Source organism: Augochlora pura, chromosome 3 (genome assembly GCF_028453695.1).
Source record: "Augochlora pura isolate Apur16 chromosome 3, APUR_v2.2.1, whole genome shotgun sequence".
Lineage (NCBI taxonomy): Eukaryota > Metazoa > Arthropoda > Insecta > Hymenoptera > Halictidae > Augochlora > Augochlora pura.
This window is the reverse complement of record NC_135774.1, coordinates 12,135,770-12,158,933: the sequence shown is the minus strand read 5'-3', so window position 1 is coordinate 12,158,933 and position 23,164 is coordinate 12,135,770. Positions and strand designations below refer to the sequence as shown.

The 23,164-nt window shown below is 44.6% G+C and overlaps 1 protein-coding gene across 1 annotated transcript in view; it reads left to right on the top strand.

Annotated features, from left to right (window-relative positions):
- The first annotated feature begins 3,406 nt into the window (after positions 1 to 3,406).
- Positions 3,407 to 23,164, top strand: part of Mdy (diacylglycerol O-acyltransferase) — a 194,816-nt gene continuing 175,058 nt past the window's right edge. Inside the window, exon 1 of the mRNA XM_078197577.1 lies at positions 3,407 to 4,175. Coding sequence (XP_078053703.1) covers positions 4,057 to 4,175 — 119 coding nt within the window. The 5' untranslated portion in view covers positions 3,407 to 4,056. The remainder of the gene's footprint in view (positions 4,176 to 23,164) is intronic.

The following is a 23,164-nucleotide window of genomic DNA, read 5'->3' as shown; positions in this document are numbered from 1 at the left end:
TTCTTCGTGGCACGAATATATATTCGAGGGTCCCGAAGAGTCGCGTAATTGACACGCGAAATTGTCTCACGTGTTTGGGCTCCGGTTTATTTACTTCGAAACTTTCGAGCGTTTCCCGGGGAGTTTCCGGTTTCGACGGTGCACCGAATCGAAGTTCCCCGAGTCAGCAAACTCGCAGAGCAAAGCTCGCGACATCTGAAGTCTTAATGGATATTTCGGCGGAATAATTACCGCGAGAGGTGGAGAAGCACGGCGAAATGATACTCGAATGCCCTCCTTGTACTACGCGTCCGACGAAAATATGTTATCTTCGTTGTTACCTACGAGGCGAACAGACGACAACCGTGCACCATTTATGCATTACGTTTTCATTCGCTGCGATGGAACCCTGGATCCCATCGTACGAGCCGAATTTTGTTTCTTGTCTTCGTTGATTTACCTGGCTGAAATTAACGCTTTAAAGCATTTAATAATAATTAGTAATTGAATTACTTTTACTTACATTGTGTTCATATTATAAATCATTTATTTGCTGTATATACATACACGTGTTGTAGACCGTTTAGTGTACCAAAAATATTGAAAACTGTACATTATACTAAATTTATGAAATACCAGATGAAATCATCATAGGATCGTAATAGTTGTAGATCGTTTAAATTCTGGAAGGGAACGGAGAAAGATCATCGACCAGCATGAATTGTGTACTGTAATGAAGATTCTATTAAAACAATTGAATTAACTACAGTTTTACGAAATCTCTCTTTCAGCAAAGAATGATATAAATAAATAAAAACTAGATAAAATAATAAAATAAGTAAAAAGAATTTTGAGTATAATTGAAAAGATACACGCAACTTCTTCAGTGACGTTTAATCAATAGACAGTGATATACACGATCGAATTAATAAACTTATCAGAATATCTTTAAGTTCATTAATTATATTTTCAATACGTCGGCGAGTCTCTTTTCAAGAGCCAGCAGAAAATCCGTTCGGCGGAAGCGTTTATCTTGGTATGACTGGTTGTTTCTCGAGCAGCGATAACTCGGAGCCTTGTATCCGACAGGTTTTCTAACGCCGCGACGTGCCGCAGATAAAGAATATCACGTTTTTTATCTGCTCGGCGATCCGTCGATCAGCCGTTTAACGAGGAGAAAATGATTCGGGCCGGGGAGAGTCATTGGTTTCCTTACTCGCTCGTGAAACCCGCTCCCGGGGGAATTACATTTTATTAGAGGCCGGCCAACGGAAGTACCATCAAATTGTAACTACCACTGTAAAATACGAAGTTCCAGACCGTAAAGCCGGATTACGATACGCGGTAATTATCCATTTTCATTGCGGACTGTGTCCGTTTTTATCCGTACGGCCCTAAAAATGAACGGGGAGCGGCACAGGCCGCCGCGTCGTGCAGCGCCGAGATTTTCGGTTCAGATTATAAGCGATCGTGCTCGTAAGTTCGTGTCTTAAAACCTGCGAGAGCACGGCTCCGTTTTACAATAAAAAAAAGAAGAGAAAGAGAGAGGAGAGAGAGAGAGAGACGATGCTGCAGCGCTGCCGTCAGCGAATGTTCCTAGTTAGAGTTACAGCCTCGAGGCGGTTAAATTACAGGCTGCTCACAGACCGATCCAACGGGTGTGTAAAAATTAACGGCTCGTGACTGATCGCAATTATTCATGAACACCTCATTCGGATCAAGGATTAGGTAAATGAGATCCGGGACCAACATAGTCACGCGTGTCTGGAGTGGCGACCGTCACCGTTTCTACTTCATTTCGCATTCCCTTTATGGAAGCACCTAGTCGCGTCACTTTACAGAATCGGCGTTCCTGTAATTACCCACCATGTTTTGCATTCATCTTTATATACCTACATTTATTTTAATACCCGTTTGTGCATTTATTTCTGCATCCATGTTTCCATTCATTTTTTAAATACATTTTTATATTCACTTTTTATACTCACTTTCTATACTCACTTTTTATACTAACTTTTTATACTCACTTTCTATACTCACTTTTTATACTAACTTTTTATACTCACTTTTATATGAAATTTTGAATTCATTTTTGTACCTTTATTTTAATATTCATTCTCGTATTCGTTTCTAATTATAAGGGAGAAATATTCTTTTATATTCTATATTCAGAACGACCGTCTCTTTAAATGACGATTATAATGTGCAGCACAGTTGCAAACTGTGCTCTAATATTTGTCCTGCGATTGTTTGTATTATAGTTTCACTTTTGCTGAATCAATGTATTCATCTATTTTCTCCGTGTTTGTTCGGTCATGACTATGCCCGATGTACGCGATGGTGTTTGTTTTATCGATTGACGTAATGCGTTCTGTTTACTAGGATTGTTTCGTCTACCACACTTTCTGTGCCATCTGTAATTGGTTGCTGGATGTTTACACTCGGTCTGACAATAATTAATCTAGTTTCATACGATGCTTGATCTCGCACAACGACAGGCATCGAAATTCGTGAGCCACGTGTACGATTCAAGAGCTAATCTGACGCGTCTGATCATGAAATATCTTTTCCCCTTCCACTCGATCCTCGCATAGAAACCCTACGATTATTTAAAATCATTTTTCCCCATAGAAAATCACTAGGTAATACTTGTTCAGATGTAGTAGAATTTTAACACTCGACTATTCCATTCGCAACGTTAATTTCGTAAAAACATTTTCTGGAGCAATTGGCTATCAACCAGAAATCCGTACAGTGTACATTGACCGCGAATTACTTGTAGATGGCTATCAGTTATGAATAATCGGAATACAATAATCTATCCAAGAAATCAAAATTAAATCAACAGGTATCTCTTATTAATGATTGCCGTCACGGAACTGCGAAACAATGGAACTATGTGAACTCCTCGCACTTCGATTTCTTTCACAACTGCGTTGATTAGCACTTCTTTGTTTTTAACACTGAACTGTCTAACGCCTTTTGCTTTATAAAAATAATAGGACTGAATTTAGTTAAACTATTCGCTATATTTTTTTATACTATGTACTTGTACAAATCTTCCTGACATTTCCTTGCCATTTTAAAATGTGAAATCGATTATATTCACCGGTAATATTAATCATCCTCTCCCACAAAAGAACGAAATTTTCTTCGATAACAAAAGAGTCACCTATTTCGATGTAGAATAAATGAATGATATTTAAATTGGATCTAAACGCTCCCGAAACCGAGCCAAACGATTTTAAATTTCCTGAGAACACAAAAGCACTGTTCAACTGAACAACGAACTAATTATTGGGAGAAAAAAAATACATTGTCACCACCCGGGACAAAGGCGTAGCGTGGCATCGGAGATAACCCCTCTCTGCCACGCTCGCCGTGCGTGCAAGAATACAGTGATCGACGCACAAGGGTCACCCGTAGATCTCTACCGAGCACATTGGATCGAGGCCGTGACTCGAGTTCTAATTCCGACTGTCACCATTTTTAAATCCGGCGTTACGCAACAGGCGGAAAGGAGAAAGCTCGAAAAACGTCGGCGAGAGCGCGCCCTCTGCGCCGAAAATCCGCGCGCGGCTCGCCCGCCCGTAGTCGGTATTCCGCGATGCAAAAACGTGCCGCGGTTCGAAACGATGTTGTTATCTGGAAGAAACCCGAAGATAAACACTGCGTGACTGACTGGTTGCGAGCGCCGATGAAGCCGGTAGTAGGACCGCGTCCGTTCGATCGTAAACACGGTCGCGTGTTATCGGAACGTGGCAGATAGGGATCGCGCCACAGTAGACGCGCGGCTGGTCCGATTCTGTCTGGCTGAATCTACTTCGTGCGATCGATCCGTGGATCTTCATCGCGTACGTGGAGCGACAGTGAAAGTGCGAATCCGGTTTCGCTCGTCTCCTTTCTCTCTCTCTCTCCTTTTGCTTGACGAGCAGGAAGGCGTCGAGTGCCGGCTGGCTGAGCAACGCGTACCACGAGTGTGTGCGTCTGTATGTGGATCGGATCCGTGTGTGACCGTGTGCTGGTAGTACTGTGGACAGTGTGCGCGGTGTTCGTCGATCCTCGCCGAGGTGCAACATGACGGCGGACCACGAGACGGAGACCAAGGTGAGGCTGAGGAGGACCAAGAGCGTCACCAGGGCCGAGGAGATCCAGAAAGCGGAGATGCTGGTGCGCAGATCGCAGCCAGACAAAGCGTGAGTATTCCTGGGCTGGCTCTCCCGGTCATGGACTCGCTCGCAGCTTTCGATAAAGGCGTGTTGCTCCCGTCGCGCTCGTTCGAGCCCGGTTTCGTGGCTACTCGGTCCCGGCTCGAGTCCCACGTCGCCGAGATTCGGTCCTCCGGCGGATCCGACGGACACGGAATCGCGGACACACGAAATTTTCAGGTCCCAGCAGACACGCCGTGGCCGTCCGGCGACTTCACTGTGAACACGCATGCGCCGTTCTGGTGGATCGAACGTAAAACCATGGTCGGGATTCCCCTTCTCGGTGGCACGGTGCATTTCTCGTCTCGTTCCAGCCGACGATCCGCCGCGTCGCGCCGTTCTGTCGCGTGTCATAATCGATGTGGAGGTCAGCCGGCGGGAGCGCTCGTGTTTCCCATAGCTCGTTTCACAAGACCCGGTCCCGAGGCCTTCGACTTTATCCCGAACTAACGAACCGACCATGCAGACGATCCGTCCCCGGTGTGGACAACGCGCCGCCGACACACCTGACCGACTGACTTAATTGGCCGCCAACGAAGATACCGCTCTCGGCGTGATCCACTCCATCCCTTTGTCCTGCGCTTCCGGTCGAATTTTTCGGCGATTTGGTTCCGAGATATTGTCGCGTCTCGATCATCGATTGCCTCGCGAATTTAGCCCGCGATGCGTGGCCAAGGATCGATCCATAGAACAGTTACCGCTTGGTTTACATTATTCAGGAGTGCTTGAGCTCTAGGCGCGGAACAGGAAGCAGACGTAGAAAAACACCTTGGCAAGGTGGATCATAATCTGTCGGATCGATTCAGCGGGCAAAACAAAATACCTGCTTAAAATATCCGGTCTAATAATCATTCGAGAATGTGTGTAATATTAAATTTTTTAATGGTCATCCTGGAATTATAAATTGTGTAATATTTAGTACAATGCATTTTGCTATAATATATTGTCTAATATATATTCTGCTATAATATATTGTCTAATATATATTCTGCAATAATAAATTGTCTAATATATATTCTACAATAATCATAATTTATCTAATTTATATTTTACAACGATAAAATCTTTGCGTTTCACGGTGAAACAAATTTTCATTATTCCATGGTATTAAACTCAACGTTGAGATAATATGTTTCAACTATAAAAAAGCAAGAGTTTAAACATTCATTTAACATACTTTACTGGCTCACAGTGATTGATTTACGTACAGCGTCTTCATGGAATAAATAACCTCTGTATTCGAAAGTTTTGAGATAGTTCTACGTTCCATTTTCGGATTTTAGAAAGTTACATCGAGGACAGTGAAATCCATGACTATTAGATAGCGGGATTAAATCGAGAGGAAATAAAATAGTCAAGACCTGAAGATTGTGCACTAATTTTAACATTATTAAAATTATTCAAGAGGAAGAGAAAATAACGCTGCATTCATCTCGTCTCGCATAAAGATTCCTAGTCTATTAATCGTCAGAACATTTCTTGCCTCATTATTATGAAGTCGTTATAATAATCATCACGTTATAACCTTATATTCATGGTTAATCAGATGACATTTTGCCCAACTCCGATCTACGGCAATGAATATAAACGACGTACACACTACACGAGTACAATGCAAATCAGGAAAAAACAGTGCGTCGTCGTTTCTCTCGCCGCGTAAATCAACTCTGCGAGCTGCGCTCTATTATGTAACAACCTGTACATTGTCGAACTCCGTTCCGCGGGATTCGTCAACGCAGAAAGAGCTCCGGTCAGCGCAATCATCGTGGCGAAAGAAATTCCACGGAACCGCGAAGGCCGACCGCGGATAACGCGTGTCAGAGTGTTGCGGCAAGAAGCGAAGTCCGTCGAAAATTCTGCGAAGCTCGTGACGCAACGAAAACGCGAAATCGTTCCCCTCCGGGGAGAGTTTGCTCATCGCAAAGAGGTGTAATCCGGGCGCGATTCGCAAACGCGTTCCTCGATAAACCGGCCGGATCGGTTATGCGGAAACGACTAATATTTACGCTGACGTCGACTATGCCAGTGTCTACAAGCCGTGGGCCGCGAGTGAATGGAGCAAAGTTCATTCACGGGAATGGACACTGGCGTAGCTGGGGAATTGAATGCGGCCGCGGGTGCCGACCGCGTGGCGGAAACGAAAACTTTCTTAACGAGCTGTTCGTCGTTTCGAGAAACGCGGCTACGGCAGATCGGCGCAGAACAGTACGTCAAGAAAACACGGACGGAGATAATTCGTTCCCAGCGATGGCATAATTATCGAGTTTCATTCTACGCTCTACCATTGCACTCTCTTCCTCTCTCTCTCTCTCTTTCTCTCTGCCTCTGTCTTTCTCTTTCTCTTCAACGTCTACGGCAATAGTTCCGCTCCTTTACAGTAAAGTCACGGGGAAACTTATAGCGAGCACGAGGTTCACGGTGACACAGCCGCGTTCCCGTTTCCTGCTCAAAAACAATGGGAATGTCTGGCCGGAGTTACAGACAAAGTTTTATTCAACGTGACGAAGACGAACTGTTTCTGTTGCACGATCAATAAGATCCCGCTCGACTGTACATAAACGACTCGGCTACGCTGAATTATGCCCGCTATTTATCATATTTCGTTGCTCCCCTACCGCCGAGAGCCACCGTTTCACGCTGGAATGTTTCACGCAATTAATATTCCCAACAAATTCTTCCCGGCGCGGAGCGCTGCCGCTGTTGTGGACAAACATTGAGAAATTGTTGTTCGATTTTAAACTATTGGGTAAACTGTGGGAAAAGTAACTTCGTTTGCTTGCAAACGGAGCCCGTTTGTTGTATTTTTAGCCGATTTCGTTCTTTATTGTTACGAGCTTATTTATATTTAATAATTAAATATTATTCATATTTAATTTATGATTAACTATATTCGAAGATTTATTACATATAATATAATTTAAATTGATATTGATATGAATAATTATAAGAAAAAGTTATAACGAGTAATATAAATTTAAGTATTTAAAGCAAAGGAAGACTATGATATCATCGTTTAGGTTCCATTTGAGGATGCTTTTAATAGAGAATATGATTCGTTCTAGAGAAATCTGGGACATTCAAGTAATGTATGATTGATACTGATGAGCACGTCACATAAAGTGCATTCAAGAGGAGATTGTGCAGTTATCAGGAAGTCTTGGAAAACTCTTGAGTGTCCTTTCAGGTTTAATAAACGTTTGCTTTATATTGAAGTAGATTTTTTAACAGAGAATTTTGGCAAAGTTCTAATAAAGGCAACGACGTTCTCCAATATTCAAATTACGTTCTCCAATTCTGGGATCTCAATAGTGTTGCTAGTTTTTGAGTGACAGTTTGAAAATTGTATGGTATACGTGCTTCGTATAAAAAACGTGACAACAGGGGGTTGAAAAATACTAGTAGAAATTTGTCTGAAATTCAATCATGAGACAGAAAATACAACGATTAATAGAAATTTTTAATCAGTAATTTTATAATTCATCGCCGTTTGGACATTTATGAGAGTAGAAAGATTGTTGCCCAAACTTTCTCAAATCGACCGAATCAGTCTTATTCCAAACTCCAATTCGTTGGAAAAATTGTCCTGGTTAACTTGGTCGCTCGCGATATTATTCGGCAAGAGGGGTGTGGGAGCACGGTGGTAATATATCTTCATGAAGTTTTAGGGTCAGGCTTGAAAGCAGCGCCGGTCTAACGCGCACCGAATCTTAGCTTTCCACGCCGTCGTTTCATTACCGTCTGTGTTCCTAAAAAAAAGTCTTGATATTGATAGTCACAATGGCTGTCCAGGCCATTAGTTTGGAGTGATCGCGGCGGGGTGGACAGCTATTAAGACTGATGGCGCGGGGATCTCTTACATCTCTCATCGGCCTAAACATCTTTCCTCCCCTCCCTGCCAATTTCCCATCGTTCCGTCGACGATGAATTCGCGATAACAATTCGTTGAATTTCCGTAGCAGGTCCGTACGTGAAAAACCGATCGAAATCCTCGCGCACTAATACAAAAACTCCGATGATTTTTCTACGGTTCGACGGGAGGCTTCCCTTTATTATTCTATCCGCCGACTTTTGTAGAATGTTTCGGAGCCGAGCGCGCGCGGACAGTTACAAAAACACCGGAATTCGAAAATAGAGGGGAAAAAAGTTTGCCAGCCAGGGGCTGTGTCGTGGTATTTTGCAAACTGCCACGTGGAATTTCACCGGACGGATCAAACATGAAGATTTGAAAGGGTACGATGCCAAAAACTGGCCGGGCAAAAAAGCTGCTGCAATTCTTAAAAACTCTTTGTGGAGGAAATAATAAACCGGCGTTTCATGTGAACCGTTGGGAAATCCGTTTTCGTAGCTCGGATTTGCATCGGCGGTGCATTTTTTTTTTCGAGAGAGAAATCTGGGCCACGGCCGGCAGAGGGAAGAGGGGCGAGTAAAAAAAAACAACAAATAAAAGAATCGAACGCGAAGCGACAGCAGGGGTTCGCGGTCTCAAAAATAAACCGGTGCGGACCGGTGTTTGGGGTCTCTCGGTTGGGGTCCATTAGTCGGCGGGAACACCGCGATTCGAAGTGAGTCGCGTGCATCGGAGATTATGAGAGATTTAGGGCCGTTCCGATGTAAAGTTACAGACTGTTAATAATCCTGAAATAGTGCTCGGGGTTTTCTTTGCACAGGAGATTGTACGTACACAGAGCTCTATCATGCTTCGGCGATAACGTTGTTGGTTTATGCGCCGTCTCGTTTCAAGATATATTTGCACGTTATTAGATTAGAGACTGCCGACATACATATAAATAGCGGTATATCAGGCTTGTCTGAGGTCGATGAAATTCCCCGTATACCGAAGCATTAGCGCGTTCTCTCGCTAGGGCGTTCCGCGGGTTTCATAATTAATCGAAGTATTCGTATCGCAAATCACGAGGCGGCCCACCCTGGTTCAAAATGAGAGTCTGACCGCCAACATGTTTTCATTTTCTCTGCTGTTGAATAAGAGTACCTTCGAACAATTTCTTCAGAGAATTGTAAACATGATTAACTTACATGGTTACATTAAATCGTTCTACATTACAGTATAATAAGTTGTACGTGATCCCCGTTATATTTTCAATACTATTAGATTTATTTGATAAATTTGTTAACTTCGGTTTGAGGGGTTATAATTTTTTAATAATCCAAAATTACTAGTATTAATACGAATTAATTTAATAGCTGATCGATTTTCACGTTGTAGTAACATTATGGCGTAATTATTTAAAGAGAATGTAAAAAAAGGTGTGCATCTCCGATTTACAATAAAAAAAATCGAGAAAACTGCAGACGTTCCACAAAAAATTCGAACGGATATAACCCAACGTAATATAATTTATTTTCCATAACCCATCTGCGTTCAAGTTGAAATATAATTTTGAGCAGCTCGTTGTAAAACAAAAAAAAAATACTGTAGCGACGTGTCGAAATTCAATGACAAAAACCGGGAGAAAAAGAGGAACGATTTATCTGTGGACGGCGCTCGACATTGGATGTCAATGACGTTTCTCTGTAATTGATACGTGAGACCGACTCGAAACACTTTTATCTGTGACATTTGCGAGGCCTGTTGAGCATAAGCATCGGATGGAAAATTTAAATCGCTTTGCTAAATAGCGGTCGGAATTGTTGACGTAGAGAGGCCCGGGTGTACGCGGGACGCATAAAACCGTTTGACATCAAATGTTAAGCTCGGCGCGGGACGGGCTTCGGAAAATAGATTGTATTAATTAACCGATCAAACGCTCAAAAACCACACTCGGACCGGCCGCGCGCGGCTCTCTCGTACCCGGGCGCTTTGAGCAACGGGAAACGACGCACAACGCTCTCTACGCGTATTCCCTTTGTGACAATTACAGAATAATTCCCCTCGACGGCAAAACACGTAACTTTGTAATTAACGACCGGTCCCGCCGCTGTTGCGTAATCCCGACGTTTTCCTTTCGGTCGATCGATTATATCGAGTGCCAATACGAGCCGAAGCGTTACAGAGTTCTTACGTAACGCGGCGGGCGCGAAGTTCAAGGTTGATCGCATCAATTACGCGATTAAAGGAGCAGTTAAAACGAACGTTAACGAACGCGGCCGTAATCCGTTCGACAACCTCCGATGTTTTTCTTGTGTCGTGCCTTTGTCTTGTCGACGGGTAATCGAATTTGATTTTATGGCCTGTTGAACGCCTGCTTAACGCCTGCTTAACGCGCTATCTCATTTTTCATTGCAAATGTTTGATTTATGTTCGTCGTCTCTCCAATATCACGACGAATGATTATTTCATTTTTGCTCTCGTAAAATTTGTAATAGAGTAATTGGCCGTCTAAGCGATTTTAATTAAGGTAAATCAGCATGTGAAATCGTCTGCGGTCACATACATAATCCATTTATTAGATAATAGTGTTTTCAAGTTCGTGTAATCATGACTCGCCGTTTCAACCTACGGAAAACATCGATTAAGGCCTCTGTCGGTGTAAGCAGAATAGGAATTAATTAAACCAACATGTAAAATTGTCTGCGATCACATACGTAATCCATTTAGTAGATAATAGTGATTTCAACTTCGTCTGGCCATGACTCACCGTTTCCGCTTACAGAAAATATGGAATTGAGACCTCTGTTGGTATAAGTAGAATAGGAAATCCAGTACACAAACATGTTGCTATACATTCTTTACTTACTTTTACCGAAAGGATTTATAGTCTCATATTTTATTACACAAATAAATGAATAAATTAGAAGAAGTGTCTTCCTCAAATTTTTTTGCGAAGAATTAATTAAACAGCGGGATCTCGCATGAAGTAAAAATGGCCAGATGGAATCGCGAATGTACATTTGGTCCATTTTCATTGTACCATTCTACTTTTCTTGGTGCGGGAAGCTCGCGGACACAGAAAATCGCTGACGAGTAGCGGCTCGGCTCGCTCGCTCGCAAGCTGTCTCGCGTGTCTTTAATTAAAATGTTAATTCGAGCGACGGCGCAGGAACGGTGATGGAGCTGCGGTAGATCGGCACGATACCAAGGGATCCATCGGGGCAAACACTTTCCTCGGGGCCCGCGCGATGAAGTATCATAAATTCATGACCAGTTTCGAGTGTATCCGATTCGAAAAGCGCGCGCGTTCTCTCCAATCAGAATCGCTAATCAAAGAATCCGACCTTCGCGGAGCCAACGGCGGAAACGCTAATTCGCGTTAATATTTCTCCGGTAAACAAAAAAGCTAGAGGCTGCCGAGGGGAGATCCGGGGGGAGAGGGATGTGCAGGAGTATTTTTTTCCAGGACCGCCGGACTCTGCGAGCCCCCATTTGTCCGGATTTATGAAGTTTCGCCGGTTCCCGGCTTTAATATCTATTCTCGGCGAAAAAAATTTAATCAAGTCCACGGACTAATCAAGCACGCGATCAAAAATGAATACCATGGGAAACAGTGGCGGATCTGTTGCGCGGGAAAGGAACCGCCGCGGTAGTTTTTTTTTTGCGCGCGCGAGAACGGAATGGTTTTTAAAACCGGACCGAAGAGCATTGTACACACAGACTGGAATATGCAGAAAGAAGGGCGTAGACCTGGCCTCTGCAGACTTTGCTCGGTAGAAGTGTGCGCCCTTCGTTAATACCTTTCGAAAAAATTCATTTCGAGCAAGTGAAGCTGCGAAAATATTTTTGAAAGCTATTTTTAATGTTCGTGCGTTCTGCCGGTGTGCCGAGAGCACTTTGACTTCGTTTGAAGTTTCGCTAAATATTTTAATTTCACTTGGGATAGCACGAATAAAAATATCTGCCGCTAAGAATTATTAATCTCTGCTATGCGGGGTTCCTGGACTATTCATTCGAAGAGCAGCGTGGCGAAGCTCTTAGCGGAATACGGGGATTTCCTTCCGATTTCAATATCTTTAAATCGCAGCAGAGAAACGCACGTTTCCATATGGATCCTTTGGTTCACCCGCATCACCGTAATCACGCGAGTTGTTTGTACGCGAAGACCAATTAGTCAAACCAATTAGTCAAACCAATTAGACGAGTCAGAGAAAAATGTAGACTTTTCTAAAGATCCGCGGGCAATTACCAACAGCTTACACGGATCCACGGGGGCAAAGATAAAAAAGTAATAATTATTACAAGTTCGGGTCCGTTCGTCCGAGCAAACGCTAATTAGCGTCCTGACGAGGAACTGTCCGGGATGCCGGCTGATGCCAGGAGCGCCGGCTCTTTTTTTCTCTCCTGCCGCTCCACGGATATATCCTCCCAACAAGCTGTGTTTTATTAGCGAGAGGTTGCCCGAGGTAAAAAAAACAGCGAAATCTTCGTCCCCCTTTGACATGCCATAATGACCTGCAAACAAGAGTCTCTTTTTTTCCGCCTCCGCACTCGCTCTTGCCAGCGCACTCCTCAGAGGAGGGAACACCTTTTCTACCTTCGGTTGTTTCTTCTCCCCCATCTTCGCGCCCCTCCGCTTTCTTGCCGCTGCCGCTCCACCCCCGCGGATCGTCCATTATGCCGTGGAATCAGAGATGGCACCACTCCCGCGTCTCTTAAACAAACGAACCCCTACTGTATTTACTCGTTCCGTGTTTGCCGGATACTTCTTGTTTTCGCCAACTTTGCAATTAGGCGAGCGCAAGCATACTAGGTTCGTTGGACGCGGTGAATATCGGATGATCCACCCCTTTGGGTACCGGGGGAATTCGCGCGGAAAGCTATGTCTGGCTCGTGCGGATCTTTCACTTCCGGATTGATTTTAAAGTTCTCGTTTGTACGATCCTTCGATTCGAGGCCCTTCCCCCCCCCCCCCCCCCCCGTATTTGTTCCCAAATTCAATCTAATTCCTGACGATCCCAGAAGGGATAGATCCATCGGCGGAACAACCGTCGACGAATATCTGACGTTCACTTCGGGAAACGTGCGTGTATATTACGCACACGATAAGTTACCCTTCACACTAAAACCATGAAACGACCGGTTCATGATTTTTCTTTTACGATTTTTGGTATTAAAAAGACTGTTTCGAGGAGAAATTTTCGTAATGGAGTTTGAATAAATCTTGTTAAGGTTGATTTTTAAATAGTATTAGTTTATAGGCTCGTAGTTTTGGTATTCAAATATTATTAACAGATATAGAAATATCATAGATACAGATGCGAAATTGATTCAATTTTCTATAGGATAACAGTCGTCAAAAATATAAATCTCTCGAGACTCGAACTGTTCCGGACTCCAATCATTTTTCTGATTTTCCTCGAGACAAAGCACGGTTTAAATCCCCAGGAAATTATAAAGTATAACCGCGGAGCATATTTGCCGCGCGTAAAATCCGTGTCACAACACCGCAGAGTTCCGGTGATCCATGCGAGAGATAATATCGTGCCGCGACTGCTCTCCGCAGTGAAACAATTTCAGTTCGGAGGATTCTAGTCGACGGAATTTCACGTGGTGCGGTCTGCGAACGAGTCGGGGCTCTGCCCGACCCAGCGAAACGGATTAATACTGATAAATAAAGTTCTCCGTGCTAATCAGCCCCGATAGATGATAATTAACGTTTCGCCGTTTCCACGATACTGGAACGGCATGCGACCGTTGCGCAGAGGCGAGTCATTCAGCTGGCGCGACGTCGAACCGGCTGGACAACAATAATGTCTCTGGCAATATTTCTCTTTGCTCAGTTTTTTTTCCGTGGGTATATATCGATCCCGGGGCCTCGGTATTATTCTCTCTGTTCTAGCTACCTATCAGTCCAGTCTCGCGATCTATCTCTCGCACGCGGATCTATATTGTGCCAATATTCCAACAGCCACCGGGTCCGGTTCTCGTCTGGCGACGGGGTTGATATTCGAATCGCTAATAAGTTCGGACGGTGTTTTATGCGGGCGCTCGTGGCCTACTGGGTGTCCAAGAAACGCGGGACTGTCGAAACATTCGGACATCTGTAACAGATAAAACCGGGAAGTTGGTAGTTGGAATTATTTAACTTCTCGTAGTTTTCCAACTATTTTAAGTTGCAATTTCTCCAGCATAATTATTCCTATTAATATTTGAAAATTAATAATTCCTTTCACAGTACTTCAACAAGAATTTTTCTCTCAAAAAATCCACGACGAAAGTGCTGTTCACTCTTTCAGAAACGAGGCGTTATTTAACAAAATATTAAAGGCCGTTTATTTAATATCTTCGTTTCTCCCGGCCCAGTATTTTGCATCATTCTGTACAGAAGAGGCGCGGGACTGGAGGATCATCTCGTGGACGACGTCCTTCAGCGTCCTCCCACTGCGAATGCAAATAATCGTCCAGCCTCGTCCAGCGTTACGGTATTGAACGACGCGCGAATACCCCGCAAGACTCTACTTCTGAGTTTTAATATGCGGTCCAACTGGCCACTCACCCACCTCGTTGTTATTAAGAGATGCTGTCTACTCTGCATCTCAGTTTTAATTAAATTTAGAGTCTTTCTGTCATTGAAGGATGGGGACCTTTAACTGACTTTGGCGCAGCTGAGTACTCAAAGCTGCTTGCCCTTTCATATTTTAATTTCTTCTTGATACCTGTCGTAGTTCGTTCTAGCTTGTTAGTAGTTGTTCGTACTTGTTCATACATGTTTATACTTGTTTATATTTGTATATAATTGTTCATACATGTTCATAGTAGTTCATAAATCTTCCTGTTAGTGATACTTGCTTGTACTTATTCATAGATGATCGTACTTGTTCATACCTATTTCTGGTTGCTTTATACTTGTTCCTAATTGGTCATACTTGTTTTTAGTTGGTCATATTTTCTCATACATTGTTCATAGATGGTCATACTTGTTCACACTTATTTAGTTCACACTTGTTACCATATACATCCATACTCGTCCATCCTTGTTCACATTCGTTTACATTTCCCTAGGTTTCTTTACGCTTATTCATACTTGTTTATACAAGTCCATACTTCGTCATGCAACTTCATACTAGTTTATACTACCCAGACTTGTTCATACTTGTCCATACTTGCTTATATATTTCTATACTATTTTCCATACATGTTCGTACTTGTTCATACATTTCTATCTAAACACAATTACGATGGTGTGATATCCTGTCGACGACCGTATAAAATGTGATTAAGGCCTAGGGCAAACAGGGCGAGAGAAATTCAGCGCTGGTAAAACCGGAGTAATCATAATAAATCAGCGGGTAAAAAAGCGCGAGATACAGAAAATTTGTCTTTACATTCGCCATTCGCGAAGCTCACGCAATCACGAGCTCTTAAGCATTTTCCTCTTTTAGCCGCGGCGAGGGAAAAAGCGGCTAATAAAGTTTCTAGACCGACGCCTCGTCATTAGAGACCGTCCGGGGCTATATCTATATTTTTTTCAGGCCGGGTACGGATGTTGCGGAACGCGTGTCAGCCACCGTTCCTCCTTTTTCCCCGGCGTTGTCCTTCATCCCTACCTGGCGGTATTCTCTGTCCTGAGGATTTTTTGCGTTCCGTAGCCGTAGTAGTTCAGCAAAAACTTTTTAATCTTCGTCACGCGGTGTCGGACAGCTCTCTCTCTCTCTCTCTCTCTCTTTCTCTCTTCCTCGCTCTCTCTGTCTGTCTCTTCCTCCCTCTTTCTCTTTCTCCCTGTCTCTGTCGCCTCTCCTTCTCTGGCACTCTCTCGCAGCGTTTTCGGCTGACGCGCCTTCGAAACGAATGAGGATTAACGGTATTGTGCTGTCAATCCTGCCGGCGTTTTCTGGCTCTCCCTTGTTTCCTCCCTTTTCATCCGGCCGGAGCGAGAGGACCGGGGCTCTTTTTCTTCGCGAAGATTGCGGGCGTCGGTGTCGAATCTCGCGCGCGCGCGAAATCAGCCGGAAGAACAATGGAAAGCGATTACAGCGGGCGGCCGGGGATCGGCGGCGCTGGCGGAGGCGGGGGGCGGGGGAAGAGCGTTCGGATTGGGCACGAAGACGACTGTGGTTTTTGAGGGGAGCACGACGGCGGTGTTGCTCGGCGCCCCGTCCACATCCTCGGCCTGCGGTCGATTTCGGGGGGACCCCCCGGAGTCGTTCGCTCGCAGAATATACTCTCTCGTCCGAATCGATTATGGGTCGGCGAAACAATGTACCACGGATTATTGTAATGGGAATGAAAATGGGCCTGCGCCGTTTACCCCGACGCTGCGGTACACCCCGTGCACCCTTCGATGCAACGTTTCCAGACATTGTTCCATTTAGCTCGGGTTTATCCTACGACCCACTCAACTATTCAGCCACCGGTGGTTCGTTGATCTTCCGGAAGCGGTTTTTGATGGCAGCCCGGTTTATTTATCGGCAGCACCATTGTCTGCGCCTAGGCAGTGATGGAATCCAATTAGCGCCGCATCGGTATTATTTTAGGCACGCATTGAATGTAGGTAACATCGCTCGCCCTTCGATTCGCGGCGAAATTTCACGCTGAACCAATCGCACCGAAATAATCGGCTCGAAAACGTCTACTTCGAGGTGGTTGAATCATGAGCACTGTTTTAGATCCTCGATTCGTTGCTCAATGCCGCATTACGAGGATTTATAAATTATTAGCGATCCGGGTAGATTATATAGCCTGATATACAATTTAATTTGTCGTAAATATCGTAGCTAGTTCTCCGTTGCGTCGCTCATCTGCCAGGGAAATTATATCCATTTCCTCCCCAAAATAGGCGAGCAGCGCGAACCGGAAGCGTTCGAATGATTTAATAAAACCCGAGCAAACGGACGTCGTTCGGCATTGGCTGTCGTCGGGGAACATCTCTCGCGCGCAACGATCTTTCTTCCGGGCGCGCGGCGGTGGTGCCGTGGGAGTGCCTCGTCTCTTTAATTATTCATTGACCTCGTCGCTGTAAAACAAAAAAGAAAACAGGTCGGGAGCGCAGTTCACTTGGACGAGGTACACGGTCCCGTAAGTGTGGAAAAAATCAAATTACAAGGAGCACGGCGGCCGTTTGCTCCCGCGCCGTTCCCGAGGCGACCTCGCCTCCCTTGTCCCGGGATTTCTATTTTCGTGAGGACTCGACGAGGCGAGGCTCACAACAGGTGAACGAGTATCTCTTGATGAACACCACCCGGCGAGGATCGTGTGCGGAGAGCGCGACCGTCGAAAGTTAGGGACCCGAGTCGCTGAAAGACGAGGAGGGGGACAATAAACTAGGCAGGCAGACAAGCGGAGGGAACAGACGGACGGGACAGGGAGCGAGAAAGACGGTGCGACGCGGAGGTCGGTAATCGATTCCGGGGAGCTACGCCGTTTCGCGAACAAGCAAATCAAGAAGGAGAGGAAGAAAAGACCGTGCAGACGAAGGAGATAGGGGGAGTGAAGGCCAGGTGAACGAAAACCAGGCTCGCAAGAAGACCTGTTTAAAGCGCCATTTAATTTTCCTTCATGAATCATTTAGGGTATTCTTCTGCCCTCCGTTGCTCGCTCCTGCCACTCCTCATTCTCTTCCGTTCGTTCCCGATCCGTAGCTCCCGGGGAGCCAAGTTTCCCTCCTCATTACACGGCTAATATATGTATATCCGTCTATCGTTTAAATATTCAGGAGGGTTCCGGTGTCAGGGAGATCCGCGAAGCAGATACGCAACGTCTCGTGAACCGCCAACCTCTTTCTGCCATTCTATTCTTCTTTTTTATCGCGCCGCGACCCTTCTCCTCGCGATACTCCTCCTTCTTGCGTGTACAGGATGTCGTGAAAGTAGGGGTTGTCAAAGTACACGCGAGCATACTAATCTGCCGCCGCTTCTTCGCTTCGCTAGCCTTTCGTTAGCGATTAAGTCCTCTGGCTCGGTTTCAGTGGGTCACTGACTATAGTGATTTAAGGACTGCCTGGTATCATTACCGCTGAACTGTAAATTCTTATGCTCTGATCACTATGGATCAATGATCTAAAGCGATCGTCACTGGTCTGTGAACTTTTGTGTAGAAGTAGAATGTTCTATTATTGACCGATATAGATCAGTTGTTTAGTAGTGACAGAGATTTATTAATTATTTACAATGGTCATCGCTGGATCGGATTATTATATAAGAGAGAAATGATCTACTTCGGAATTCCGTTAACCGATAACCTAGAATAAAAAAGACTGTGACTGTTGTGGACTGGTAACCTAGTAATCATCTAGAGTTACCATCACTGGACTTTAAATTTGTTTCTAAAAAACACTGAGGTAATAACAGTTGTCGATTTTATAATCTACTAATGTTTAGTAACAGCATCGCTCTTCGATTCATTACCTCGCGTGCAAAATTGAAAGTTGCAAATTTTCTAAAGCCCTTTCCTTGAATTCCCGAAAGCTCTAATTTTGTCTCTGCGCCCACGTGTCTCACAGATATTAAAAATAGCAGAACCACTAGAGCCCCTACCGAAAAATCCTCATTCGCTACTCCACTTTCGAGACTCCCTCGACTTCCACTCCCATCCAAAGACAAAAGATTCGTCACCCTAAACTACCGCCATATTTCCAAAGTCGGACCCCGCCGCCCTTAGATTTTCGACAGCGTGCGCACGCATGTTCCACTTACTGGAAAACTGCAGATCTGCTGGAGCTCCCGTGTCAGCTCTATTTGCTCCTCCATTTCCGAGACTCCCTCGACGCGGAGACAACGAGACCGCCGCGAATTAATCCGGAAACAAAAGATTCGCCGCCCTTATCTGTCGCCATCGTTCCAAAGCCGATGATCGTCGCTTTTATCGGGTCACCGGCGGACTAAACGACAGTTAAGCCAGGCGACGTATTGTATCGTGTCGGCGTCGAGGAAGGGGTCGTTCCGCCGAGTCATTCGCTACGGAATTCGCGGCGACGCGGCGACGATCTCCTGGCATCCTTTCAATCTCCGCTCGTATAATGGAGACGACAATGTTGACGAGGCATTATATATTTTTCATGGGGGCCCGTCGGTTTAGATAATGGACGTTGGACCGTGTCCCTTATCGCCGACCGAATTACCAACTGTAATGTGGACAGAGCGATCTCGGGCTGGGCTAACACGTACTGCAGGCCGTATCACGCAATACACCCCTTTAATTTACTATACTTGTTTCCTCCGCTCCTTGGAGTAGTTCTCGTTGATTTACTATAATTATACTGTTGGCTATCCGCGCATGTTTCTTATGAGTCCAACGGACGCGACGGAGACGGCGTTGTATAGATAGCATTTTGAATTTATTAGCACCGCGAAGGAATATCTTAATCAGGCTGACTTATTTCTGCTTGTTAGACTTTTCTTGAATCTTTGATATTTTCCTTTGTGTTTCCCTTTTTTATTTAAGCGCGTCAAAGTCTTGGTAGTATATTTAGATATGTTTTATGAACGTGGGGAAATGTTCTTCCATGCAGAAGAACACAAGAATGTATGCATGCACGTATGCATATTAAACAATACCAGTAAGACTCTAGCACGAAACACAGATTTTAAGCATATAAATTATTGCGCGTGGCTCAGGTTCTTAACTGTAAAGCTTCTTAATATTACTCTCTCTCTTTCCTCTCTCTCTCTCTTTTTCACTCACTCTCCTTCTCTATTGCATCCTCTCGACACTCAACCAACTTCCTGCGAACTCACGAGCGCGCATTCACTCATCAGTCATGACAACTTCGCAATACAAAACTGTCTACAAATTACATTATATTCAACAACTTTGCTAACGAAGGCTATCGTTGGGACAGCAACATATTGTGCTGAAATAAAACGAGATTTTATTATACAATTTAGATTGTCCGCGTTCATTTGACTGCAGATATTTAAACTACAATGAAGGAAAATATTGATTTTGTTGGAAGGAATATTTTTTAACACATTATAGCAAGCATTTAAAATCTCTTAAATAAATCAAAATCCATAGTTTTACTATAATTTATGAGAGTACTTCTTTAACCTATTATCTACTGTGATGACATAACTTTTAAAATGAATTGGTAATGAATGAATAAATTGTTTAATGACACTACGTATTAGAATACTAATAACATGTTACCAGTAACATTGTCTAATAACTTTGTCTGGCATTGTTGTATGGAAATAGATTGTTTTACTATAGCAGAGTAATTCTACTATCAGATTAAAAAATCCAGGCGGCTGCTACAATTTTGCGTTAAAATATCGAGGTAACTGTATTAGTCAGAATGCAACGATACGTGATTTCGCTCGCGATTTTTCCTTCGCGATTGCCATTCGAAGCGTCGCTTATGATTCACGCTTTCGCTCGCGCGAATATCTGGACATCGAACGGCGTCGGTGTCGGCGTTTATTATCACTGTCTTGTTAGCAGGAAATTATGGTCGGCCTTGCAGACTTTATGGCATCGCGGAGTACGTGCACGCGTTAACTAGATTCTCGCGGGCGCGCGTATTTTTTTTTTTCTCCCCTCCTGTTGCACCGGCCGCGGGTCGCGGACGGTCTCTCGTGCATTGAAATTCATGACGCGTCAAGTATGGATTGAAATGCGTGGAAAACGCACGCATTATTCACTGCGCAATAAAACGTTGGCCGCGTAACCCCCGCCGAATATTAATTACGCAGATAGAAGTACAATTACTCACGGGGAGGCGGGCCGCGGGCCGCGCTGCCCCGGCAGCACGTCGGGCTCTGTTATCAGTATCGATAATATTAACGAGCGTGTAATTAACTAACGATGCCGTTCGTGGGTCACGAGTTTTTCGAATTAGACTTTAACGACTCGGGGACAGAATAACGAAGCATTTTAATAGCCCCCGCATTAACGCCCGCGGGTTTACTGCCGGCGCGAATAACTCCGGCAAAAATGCGGAGGCGCCGATTTACGATTCCTCGATTCGACCGTTACGCGCGATCGCCTCGCCGCAAATTATGCGGCGCGTAAGTCGCGGGCGCGCGAAATTATCGTCCGTTATTCGCAGCTTTGTTTCTCGCGAAATTGTTCCGACGGTTCGTTTACATTCGAGGGTTGCGGATCGATTCCATCGGTCCATATCGAGGGCAGTCCTCCCTGTCCGCGAAAGGATTTTTATCGGCGCGTGCTTTTCGATGGTTCGAAATTTTTTCCGCGGGTTCGCGTGCCGCGTGGGTGCGTCGCGGCCTCGAAAACGAAAAAGTGTATTCGCTAGTTAATATAGTAATAGCTCTCTTGTCTAGCGGGACGGTTTACATTACCTGCGGGAGCTTTTAAATTATTGGCTGCCATTTCCAGCGACAAAGCAATTACAGTAATTGGAATTTTCATTATTTTAAGTAATTTAATTATTGATAATCTCTTACGTTGCTGTCGGGTACCCGCTGCTACACAAGTTAACATTATGTCGCCCTAATAGCCGGCACATATTTAATCAAACAAAGTGCAAGTGCGCCGATGAAAGCAAACGAGAGAGCGTGTTCGGGAAATCGGCGGCGCGCTGCGTTGTCCGAATCGACGACGGGACCGAAAACAATTCGCGGCGCAAGGAATTCGACTAGCGTTTCAACCCACGGTTTAACCTGCTATTTTTAACCGCGCGGTCACAGTATCGACGAATTATTATTTGCGAGGTGCCGCCTCGGTTAATTATACGGTGGCCCGTGGCGGTGCGCGCGCGCGCGCGCGCGATCAAAATTCTATGGCTAGCGGCACGAACGGCAGTCGCGCCGCCGTAAAAAAACGTAACCGGACCGAATCGTATTACACTCGGATAATTATGCCAAAACATTGCATTCGCCGGGCGTGTTTCATTCCGTTTCGCGTCACCGGAAAAAAACCCCCCCGGTCCCCGTTGTTTATTTCGTTTCACGCGGTCGGCGCGAACCGATTATTCCCATCCCTTCGAGCGTTGTTCCGCGCGGGGTTATGGGAACGCCGGGGCCGGAATGGCCGATTTTTTCCCGTCGCGTCGACTTCCCCTGTCCGGACGATAGCAGGCTAACGTGAAAAACAACGATCGTCGGCCACATTTTCAAATTAGCGGCCACAATAACGCCGACAACACCCAACGGCAGCTTTTACGCCCTTCTATTTACATGTTCGGAGGCGGCTGGACGCCGCGGATAGCCAAGCGGGAAAATAAGTAGTATGGGGCACCGTCCACCGGCCGCGAGCCGACGCCATTTGCAGTTTGTCGCGGGAATAGTTTCGGATCGGACCGAAATGAATTTCAACCTCCAACGCGGCGTTTGTTTTCTTTCGAGGGACGTCCGTCCGACTATCTCTTCCGGATTATAGCAAATTTTTCCAATTGTACCTGAGTTTGTAAACAAAAATGGACCATTGGGAAGAGGTGACGTGATTATTCGAGCCTCGCGGATTGGTTTTATAATTGACGTTTGTCGATAACTATAAAAAGGAGTCGCGAGGCAGTAATTGTGTCTCTTCTTCTCTAATTGTATATTTTTGTCTACAAGCTTAGGGACAATTAAAGAGAATTTACTGTATATTGAATGAAATCATGAAGACTTAATCAAGATGAAGGTCATCTTGTCAGAGCCAATGCAAAAATAAATACGTTTACGCGGAAGCTATAATTATTATACATTCATGAAACAACACTTTTATTGTTTTAGATGTAACGACGATTAGAAATACTTTAAACTATTGAAACAGCCATCGAACAATTTTTCGATAACACTATACAACCTCCTAAAGTACTTTATCCCATAAATTGAATCTGAATTGCTATTCGTTTCAATTAAATATTATCCTCGTTAATACAGAAATGTCATTAATTTCTAGGTCGAAATTGTACCTATTCAATTCACTATAACATCGTAAGAACAAAATTGGAGAACAGTCGGACCGTACTCGTTTTAAAGAGAGAAACTTCCGTTTTCATTGCCCGGAGTTTTTTTCCGCGGTTGGTTTTGCATTAATAAATGGGCTGAGAAGCGAAGATGATATTTTTCTTGAAAATTTGATGTGGTCCGTGCAATCTCCTCCTGCTGTACCTTGAGCTATTCTAATGCCGGCGGCACTATTTTCACTTAAAGCGTAATAAAACGGCAATAAAAAAATTGTATACCAAATTTTATGGGCT